This window comes from Channa argus, chromosome 6 (genome assembly GCF_033026475.1).
Source record: "Channa argus isolate prfri chromosome 6, Channa argus male v1.0, whole genome shotgun sequence".
Taxonomy (NCBI): Eukaryota; Metazoa; Chordata; class Actinopteri; order Anabantiformes; family Channidae; genus Channa; species Channa argus.
The window spans coordinates 29,400,984-29,410,691 of record NC_090202.1 but is presented as its reverse complement, the minus strand read 5'-3'; the positions used below and the strand labels follow the sequence as shown (position 1 = coordinate 29,410,691).

The following is a 9,708-nucleotide window of genomic DNA, read 5'->3' as shown; positions in this document are numbered from 1 at the left end:
TTAAAAACACTGAGCCATTTACTGAATTAACTGCTTCAACTGGTTCAAAGCTTCAGAAGGCCTCGATCCTCCCACTATAACATCTGGGCTTAGTCCCCAACGCGTTTAGAAACGGCCCTTCATGCTAAAACATCCGGCGAAGAATTTCACAATAAAATGCGGGACAGCTAGAGAAACCCTGCCCTGAAATAAAGTGATTTTAAGAAACAAAAAATCTCAGTAGTAATAAAGAATGACGTTATGGTGATTGCTGAAGGATTTGGTGGGATTGTAAGAATTGTTTCTCTCCTTCCGGTGGAAAGGTTGGCTGGGTCCTGAACCTAATGAACCGGATGGAAACTGCAGATCATGGCGCCATATTGTCAGTAAATAGCAGATAAACATCGTCAGTTTGTTTTCCCGGCATTCGCTCTACGCCACAGATTCAAAGTTGAAATCTGACCGGACCAACGACTGGTTGTCGTTAACCTCGTCAAGTTTGTCTGGTGGTAGAAGCCGTTAGACTGCGACCCACGGAGCGGAGCAAGATGGCAGCAATGGAAACTTTTTCCCGTCAGACGGAGCTTATCATGGAAACGGCGGTGGAGTCTGTAGCCATCGTTTTAACACAGAAATTCGGGGCGCAGTGGACAGACGGCAAGGACGGCGGCGACAGCGAGGTGAAGAGATAAATAACAAAACTATGGATCGAAATAATCTGAGAAAATAAAGAGAGGGAAATCCGCCTTCACTTCCTTCTTCGTGTGGCGCGGTTAAAATGGGTTAAACAAATGAACCTCGAAGTAGCATGATTTTTATTTAAGTTAAAACAATTTTATTTAATTTACTATTTATTTGGGGCAAAAGTTATCTGGCTGTAAAAAGACACTGATGATTGTTCAGCTGATTGTACCAAATTAACTGAGTGTGTCCTCATTAACGACCAATAACAAACAATTATACAATTGAGAAAACTATTCTGAAAAATATGATAATATAGCGCTAAATGGCTAAGGTGCAGGCTGAGGCAGTAGAAACATTGAACTTGTTACTCAGGATAAACAGACCTTAATAAAACGGATCAGTTTGTTTTTTAGTCTTTGTTTGATGTCTCCTGCAGATTAATCTGAGCGCTGTCCTTCACGTCATGTCCAGAGAAGTTGTTCGCAAAGTCTGCAGCGTTTTTAAACAGCTGTTCATGAGTTTAGAGAAAGAAACTGAAGCTCTGAAGAACAAAGTCAAACATCTGGAGTCTGAACAGAAGTCAGAAAAGAACCATACAGCCAAGAAAATCCAGACCCAGGTTGTTCATAAAACCAAACCTGCAGGTCAGTGGCTTAAATATCAAAGGGAATCCGAACTTATTATGAGTGAAGGGAACATGAACACATCAAACAATATTTACCAAACAATATTACATTTATTTTTGTAATTTCCTTTGTATTATTTGTATTTTTGTTGCCATGCTCATGGATTTACTGTGTCCCTACATTTACATTTACATTTAGTCATCTAGCAGATGCTTTTATCCAAAGCGTCTTACATTCTAGGTACAAGGCAGCAAAACTCTAAGTCCCTATGCTTTATTGCAATTTAACTTGTGAATCTTTCAGATGGACCCTCTATTACAAACCCTGCAGATCTTATCACGGCTATCCTCAGCTCTACTAAACCCCGATCCCCCAGCCTGCAGGTCCACGGGCTCGTTGCGGCTCAGAACCTGCCATTCCATGGACCAGTCACAGCTCAGATAAACACTGGAGCTGAAATACAGCAGGAGAAACTGGATCAGACCAGGATCCAGATTCTGAGGGACACAGTCCAGAATGAAGTGGTTGTAGAAACAATCCAGAGCTCCACTGGTTTTATGACATCACTTCCTGATCATGATCATTCAGTCGGTGAGCCCATGACATCAGTGACTGTCAGTGAAGACCCAGCCACACCTGGACAGGTAAGAGTGCTGTAAAACTGATCTTTACTAATCGCACTTGAAACTCTGTGTCGTGATATATCAGGTTGGTATTTTAAGAAGCAGGCTTAGTGAAAAAGTGAGTCTGTTTAGTCACTCTCTCAGATTATAGGTGAATACAGTACTTTCAGAATGTATTCAAAACCCCTTCACTACAGTTGTTCAAATAGATTTTTCATTGATCTACACTTAGTATTTGTGTAAAGTGAAAGCAGAATTTTTCTTAAAAAAAATTCTTAAAAAAGAAAAACTGAAAAACCACAAAAAACAATAAGTCAAAGGAACTACACACAGAGCTCAGAAACAGGATTATTGTAAGGCACTGCAGGTTTGGCACAGGCAGGACCCTTTACACCACTGACTCATCAAGCTTGACAGCAGCGCTGATAGAGAACTAATTGTCAAATAATACTTTCGCGTAAGAAGGGGGGAGGAACACCTTTGAATTAGATTGGATATCCATGTATGTTGGTTTGCTGAGCGACGTCTCAAATTTGACTAATTAAGTTTTCAAATTAATGTAGGGTTCAAAAAACCTTTGGCGATCTACTCAGTAAGTGATGGAGCCCCCTGGGCTTGACAGAAGCCTCCCCTCAGTGCAAAACCCATAAAAGACCTATAGAGTTTGCAAAAAAAGTACCTAAAGGACTCTTACACTGTGAGGACCAGATTCTTAGGTCTCATGAAAACAAGATGGAACTTTTTGTTGTCAGGGCAGGACGACTGTGATGCAGGAAGGTAGAGCGGTTTTCCACCAATCTCGCAGTTGTTGGTTCAATCCCCTGGGCTGCTCCGGTCACATGTCGAAGTGTCCTTGAACAAGACAGTGAACCCCAACCTAATTGCTCCTAGTGAGTTTTGGCCAGCTGAATAGCAGCTCCTCCATTGATGAATTTGTGAGTGTGAATGGGTGAATAAGAAGCAGTGCAAAGCCTTTTGAGTGACAATATGTAGAACAGAGCTTTATAAGTGCAGACCATTTACCATTTTTGGCCTCAATTCCAAATGTTATGTATGAAGGAAAACAGGCACCGCTTATCACCTGCCCAATACTATTCCTAAAGTGAAGCATGGTGTTGGCAGCATTATGCTGTGGGGGATGTTTTTATAGCACTAGGCACTGGTCAGGGTTGAGGGAAAGCTCAAGGGAATATCCTCATGAAAACCTGTTCCACAGCACTCAGAAACTCAGACTGGGCCGAAGGTTCAGCTTCAAACCTGACAACAATTCTAAGAACACAGCCAACAACAGAAGTGTGCCTTAGGGACAGTTCTGTGAATGTCTTAGAGTGGGCTATAGGCAATATCGGTGAAACTAAAAATATAATATTTCAGGATGGTGTTCATAAAATGCTGATTTTACTTGCATGTTTTGTGATGAATTTATTTTATTTCCAATCTGTGAAATTGTTTCTATGTGCAATACTGGAGTTTTTTTTTCTTTTTTTTCTTTTCAAATTTTACTTTTTTTATTTTGTATTTTATTTTTATTTGAAGTAGATGAAAGTCAATACTTCCTGTAGTGGTTTCAGATTAAAACCCTTCCAGTACCCCTTTTTTCTAACTCTTAATGTGGAAAGTGTAGACACAATTTAAAAAAATTGAAAGTAGAAGTGACCTAATTACATTACTAGCTTTTATTTTAGAAAGGAATGTGTCATTAACAGATGAATACCTTTTTGTTATTGGTTAATTTGATATTTTTTCCCAACTAAAAAAATTGTATGTATGTGAGTATGTAAAAGTATGTGAGTATTATTAGCAAAAAGGGTTAGCCACCAGCTTTTCCTCTTACTTCCTTTAGGGAGGCTTTTAAGGACTGTGCTGAGTGTAGATCAGTTGTGTATAACTAAAAATGTCATTAATTATTATTGAATAATCAGAATTGAGCTTTTCAACCCATCTAGTGAATTAACGGTTTAGTCTCTAAACAATAAGTTTGATCACTTTGAATAAAATACCAGAACAGCTGGTTATGTTAACCATATTGTTTGATTAGCAATGAAAATCTTGTCCTTGATATCCATTACTTTGCTACTGACGTTGTTAGTAGCATGTAAAATACAGTTCTGATGTTTCTATTTTCTAACAGATGAAGACAGAAACTGATGAGGAAAAACCAGATGATAAGATGCTGATTGAGAACCCACCAGGTGAGACAAAAAAAAACATTGTGCTGATTTCATCAAACCAATAATTCTTAGAATTTAAGCACAAGATCACACTGACCACATATTAAGGGGCCTCCACGTCTATGATATGTGAGTGTAATGTCCAAGCATGTGTCTCTGTCCTAGTCTTTGTCCTGGTCTCTGAGATTTACTATGAAACTGGTTTCAATGTGCAGGTCTGAATGAGGAGGAGCTGAAGGAGGTGGAGCGGAGAAGGCGCAGGGAGCTGTACAAACAGAAGCGTTTTTTCTGTGAGCTGTGTAACAAAGGTTTTCACCAGAAGCATCAATTAAGGAAACACATGTTGAGCCATGTGAAACCATTCCCCTGCAGCTCCTGTGATAAAGGTTTCTACAAAGCCCGTACTTTGCAGAGACATCAGCTGAGCCACCGGCTGAGGGAGGCTCAGGAGAATGACCCCGACCACATGCTGCGCTGCGACCAGTGTGATAAGAAGTTCCGTTTGCTGCGACAGCTTCGTGTCCACCAGGCATCTCACCGGCTAGAGGAGATGCCCTTGAAGTGCCATACCTGTGACCGCACCTTCACCTCCTCTGGTGCTCTTCGCTACCACAAGGCATCGCATGCCAAAGTAAAACCGTTCATGTGCGATGTCTGCGGGAAGAGTTTTGCCAGAAAGAAGAACCTTCGAGAGCACCAGACGGTCCACACCGGCGCCCGGCCCTACACCTGCCAGACCTGCGGGAAAAGCTTCTCCACTGCCAGCAACCTGCGAGTGCACAAAAGGTCGCACTCAGAGGAACGGCCATTCAAATGTGGCGAGTGTGACAAAGCATTCAAGTGTAAGATGGGTCTGTTGCAGCACCGGGTTGTCCACTCTGGGGAAAAACCCTTCATGTGTCAGACCTGTGGAATCAGCTTCGGACTCAAGTACAACTTTCAGAGACACATGCGGTTGCACAGTGGAGAAAAGCCTTTCAGGTATGCACAAATACATATATACAGATCAGGCATAATATTATGACCACCTTTGCAATCTAATTTAGTCCAGTACATCAGCTCTACCATGAATTCTTCTTTTACAAAGTTTTATAATTTCTCAGTTTTTAGGTTGAAACTGTGAGAAAGGTGATAAACACATAGCAGAATTATTATCCATGGCAAAGTGGGTAGTGGAGTGGAGAAATGGGGAAAACATCATACAGTAGAAAGAAGCCTTTAAGGTACATGTAAACACACATTTAATCAGGTATTCTGTTTGTTTCAGGTGTGATAAATGTGGGGAAGGCTTTACTGGGACCTGGGCTCTGAAGACCCACATGTTAGTTCATGGTGTGGTGAAGCCATTTATGTGTGATCTATGTGGGAAGACATTTTTCTACAACTGTCAACTGCAGAAACACCAGCAGCTGGTCCACAGCAGTAAGAATGGAGGAACTGATAGAGGAAAGGTTGGAGAAGCAGCAGGGAGACGAAGGCCAAGTGGAATTAAACCCTTTACCTGTAAAATATGTCTGAAGTGCTTCAGCAGCAACTCCACACTGAGGACGCACGAGAAGAAGCATGCAGAGAACAAAGAGTTTACCTGTGACACCTGTGGAAAGTCTTTCCACTTGCGGCACCTCTACCTGTATCACATGAGGCAGCACAATGGGGATCGGCCACACGTCTGTGACATCTGTCAGAAAGGCTTCATGTCGTTGTCGCAGCTGAAGCAGCACCAGCTGCTGCACACTGGAGTCAAACCCCACAGATGTGACGAGTGTGGGAAACAATTCAGGACACCTCAGAACTACCACCGCCACCTGCTGGTTCACACTGGAGAGAAGCCCTACGAGTGTGTGTTGTGCAGCAGAAAGTTCAGGCAGTCCAACCAGCTCAAGTCCCACATGCAAATCCACACTGGCATCAAGCTGTACTCCTGCGACCGCTGTAGCCAGGGCTTCTCCGATTCCAGGCAGTTGAAGAAACACCGCTGTGCATGGTCAGAGCATACTTGAACCTGGCAGCAAATGCAGAAAACACGAGAATGAGATTGCCTGGACCGAAGAGTTCACACAATAATCACACGAATAACAACTTTAATAAAGATCAGGAAAAATCCAGGAGCAACCTTTTCTCAAGAGCTTACAGAACAGTAGGGAAATAAATGATCATCACAGGAGGAGGTCTGGTCTGATCTGGACAGTCAGGTGTTCACATCACCACATCTCTGAATCATTTGCTCAGTATATAACATAAAGCTGTTTTTCACTTGTGTAGGTTTTTTAATTGGTGTTTGGTTCAGAGATGGTAGACTTCACGTGACATGATGTCATGGCTTCATGTTACATGACAAAGCAGTGAGTACTCTTTGCTGTGCATGGAGCTGAGCAGTCTGTTTTTCAGTGGATGGTTAGCTAAAATGTTGATATTAATGATGCTTACTGTGAAGTTTGTTTAATAAGTATTAATGATCTATGTTTTTTTTTTTTTTTTTTTTTGGCTTATCCCGCGATTTCAGGGTCGCAGCAGCAGATCATTGTCCGCATGTGGATTTGGCACAGTTTTTACGCCGGATGCCCTTCCTGACGCAACCCTCCCCAATTTCTACCGGGCTAGGACCAGCACTGTACAGCTGGAGATCGGAAAGGGCTGTTAGGGCTTCAGTGTCTTCCACACATATCCGGGACCGGGGCTCGAACCACTGACCCTGTGGTCCGTGGACAACTGCCTTTACCAACTAAGCTACGGCCGCCCCTTTATGTCTTCACTTCATACTTTATTAGAAAATATTGGACTTTTTACTGCTACTTTTCACTACTACTACTACTACTACTACTACTAAACTACATTGATTCAACAAGTGTAGTTACAAGTTACCTTTCAGATAAAATAAAGACCTTGACTGCTGAATACTTGCTAGTTGGTCTTGTGACATGACATCATGACTTCTGTGTTTTCAAGCATTAGGAACTAACTTATAACATTCAGGAATTTATGACTTTGTTTCACTCCTGGTGAAAACCTAAGTTAGATCAGAGCTGCAGACTGGACTCATGCTGCAATTCTCATGTTCTCCATTTAAAAAACAACTTCCAGCTCCAACAGAGAATCTCAGAGTTAACAAGTTTCTGTAGGTTTTTTAAATTTGTGTCTCCACACTAATGTGGCTTGATTTGTTCAGAATAAAGTGACTGTGATAAAATATTTTGTTTTATAAGATCAATCTATTATCTTTAAGCACTTATCCTGTTCAGCGTCACAGGGGGCGACACAGAGAGACATACACAGACAGACAATCATTCACAATCAAACTTAACCCCTACAGGCAATTAAGTCACCAATCAACATGCGTGTCTTTGGACTTTGGGAGGAAACAGGAGTACCCGGAGAAGAACCCATCCAAATAAGGGGCGAATATGCAAACTCCACACAGAAATGGCAAGTGGATTAGAAAAGAGTAAATAAATAGTAGCTTATATAGCGCTTTCATCCAAAGCGCTTTACAATGTTGATTCCCATTCACACACTGATGCCGTAGGCTGCCGTGCTCATCTGACCCACCGGGAGCAACTTGGGGTTCAGTGTCTTGCCCAAGGACATTTTGACATATACCCAGGATCAGGGATTGAACCACCGACCCTGTGGTCCATGGTCAACTACCTTACCAACTGAGCTACAGCCAAGTGGCTGTAGCTCAGTTGGTAAGGCAGCCAAGTGGCTGTAGCTCAGTTGGTAAGGCAGTTGTCCATGGACCACAGGTACAGCGGTTCAATCCGCGGTCCTGGCTGTATGTCGAAGTGTCTCTGGGCAAGACACCAAACCCCCAAAAGCCCATTCCCATCCCCAGTGATACGGTGCCAGTCCCAAGCCTGATAGAAATTGGGGAGGGTTGATTCAGGAAGGGCATCCAGGATAAAAACTGCCAAATCAACATGCGGCTGTGGCAACCCTGAGCTCACAGGATAAGCTGGAAAGGACGCAAAAAAAAAAAAAGTTGCAAGCTGTGAGGACATGGCACTAACCAATCCACCACCATGCTGCACTGTTTTATAACAGACTGGTATAAATTAATACATTAATACAAATACATAAAAAAAAACGAAAGATTTTATTGAACCCTTTAAGAATTTATAGTGGTGCTGCAAACCAGAAAATATTTTTATAGCTGTTCAAAATGTGTATATGATTTATGGCTTCAATAAACAATCTGCAATATTCTTATTGATGTGTATTTTAAGATTTATAATCATTGAAACATTAAACTTTAACCGCTATTTCATATTTCAAAATATATATACTGTTTTCACTTTATCCTATTTTGTTTTGTTTTTTCCTTCTTTGTCGCCATAGATGTTTGTCACTCTAATGAAAGAAATAACGACTGTCCTGAAGCAGCATAGCCACAGGGCTTTTTGAGCTAATGAATGAATGTTATACCATAAAAACAGATATTCCACGCAACATTTTAAGTGTCTCTGTTAAAAAGAAGAACTAAGAAAAGTTTCGGATACAATGTATCATGTTTAATATTGATTTCATTACAATTTTTTTGTTATGGACTTCATGGCATGTCACTTTATTTTAAAGAGGATGGCTTTATTTATAGACAGTGTGGAAATTGTCTGTCTTGACTGCTGCTCTCATCTGCTTTCCATAAGAAGATCCTGACCCCTGACCTGTAAACAAATGGCTAGGTCTGCTCCCCAGTCGATCCAGACCGGTGACCTTTTCACACATTAATGAAAAGGGAGTTCCAATGTAGAATTTAAGCAGACCATTTAACCTTTAAAGATGCAGCAAAAACATGCAGAAAGACGGAGGTGAAAAAATGTGACAAATTTAACGGGAATCTTCACTGGCACCACGATTGCATGTTCATTTGGAATAAAACTGGATTTATTCCAATTTACTTGAAGCTGTCAGATTTGTGTGTCTTTACACAAATTTGTAACAAATTTTTGTGTGTATGTAAAATAATTTGCAAATGTATTCACTCAAAAAACTAAATGTAAATGTCTTAATTATCTGAGAAAACACTTGGGTTTTAACTAAAAGTGCTGAAAAGCCTCAATATTTTCTGTCTTTTTACGGGTGGCATTTTGCTACTGTTCTACCGTATGCAAGATGTGTGTGTGTAAAGCAATTTGTCTGTATTGGCTCACCCTTACAGGACGAGTACGGTTCAGCTCACAGTGTGCCCTACAGTGCGCGCTCACACTTTGTGAAGAAAACCGAAATTCTGAGGCCGGTCAGTAAAGCCAGTGCTTAACAGAGGAGCGCCGCTACAGCCGCTCAGGCGAGTCTTACTTTTACGTGTCTTTGAGTTGGCCCTTCACTTTTTCCTCACCCTCTTCAAGTTCTGCAGATTTGATTGACTTATGTCAGGGCATTTTCTTTGCCACCATCTACATGATGGTGGCAAAGATGGTGGTCTTCTAAAACTCTGCAGTGAGACAAAATATTTTAAATAGATGGTGATTGAGAGTTCAGTGTGGACCTTTTTCACAAAGTTTGTAGTAAATTTACCTCAGCTCGTACATGTTGCCAGCCTGAACAGGTGAAAGTGCAAGCAAATAGACCTGTGAAACACAAAGGCAACATTCCCTGCAGAACTCCAACATCATCTGCTCCAGCAGTTAT

General features: G+C 41.5%; 1 protein-coding gene across 4 annotated transcripts; it reads left to right on the top strand.

Moving 5' to 3' along the window:
- The first annotated feature begins 251 nt into the window (after positions 1-251).
- LOC137128380 (zinc finger protein 431-like) lies at positions 252-9,141 on the top strand. Of its 4 annotated transcripts, XR_010914558.1 has the most exons (8): positions 263-659; positions 1,100-1,307; positions 1,593-1,933; positions 4,044-4,104; positions 4,299-5,064; positions 5,351-6,251; positions 6,346-6,425; positions 6,587-9,135. XR_010914558.1 is itself a non-coding variant. In XM_067506279.1 (6 exons), exons 1-6 carry the CDS (start codon positions 528-530, stop codon positions 6,081-6,083), a joined length of 2,214 nt encoding a protein of 737 aa, XP_067362380.1. In that variant the 5' UTR covers positions 252-527; the 3' UTR covers positions 6,084-9,141. The 4 variants fall into 4 exon arrangements, 2 of the variants coding, with proteins under 2 accessions (XP_067362380.1, XP_067362379.1); XR_010914557.1 differs by having other exon boundaries at positions 5,351-6,425; XM_067506279.1 differs by having other exon boundaries at positions 252-659; positions 1,620-1,933; positions 5,351-9,141.
- Positions 9,142-9,708: the final 567 nt, after the last annotated feature.

What these genes read in the sequence shown, in the direction of transcription:
- LOC137128380 (XM_067506278.1), top strand. Translation starts at nt 528, where the DNA reads ATGGCAGCAATGGAAACTTTTTCCCGTCAGACGGAGCTTATCATGGAA. An exon ending in TCATAAAACCAAACCTGCAG is followed by an intron (nt 1,308 to 1,592) that starts GTCAGTGGCTTA and finishes TGAATCTTTCAG; the next exon opens with ATGGACCCTCTATTACAAAC. An exon ending in AGTGGAGAAAAGCCTTTCAG is followed by an intron (nt 5,065 to 5,350) that starts GTATGCACAAAT and finishes TGTTTGTTTCAG; the next exon opens with GTGTGATAAATGTGGGGAAG.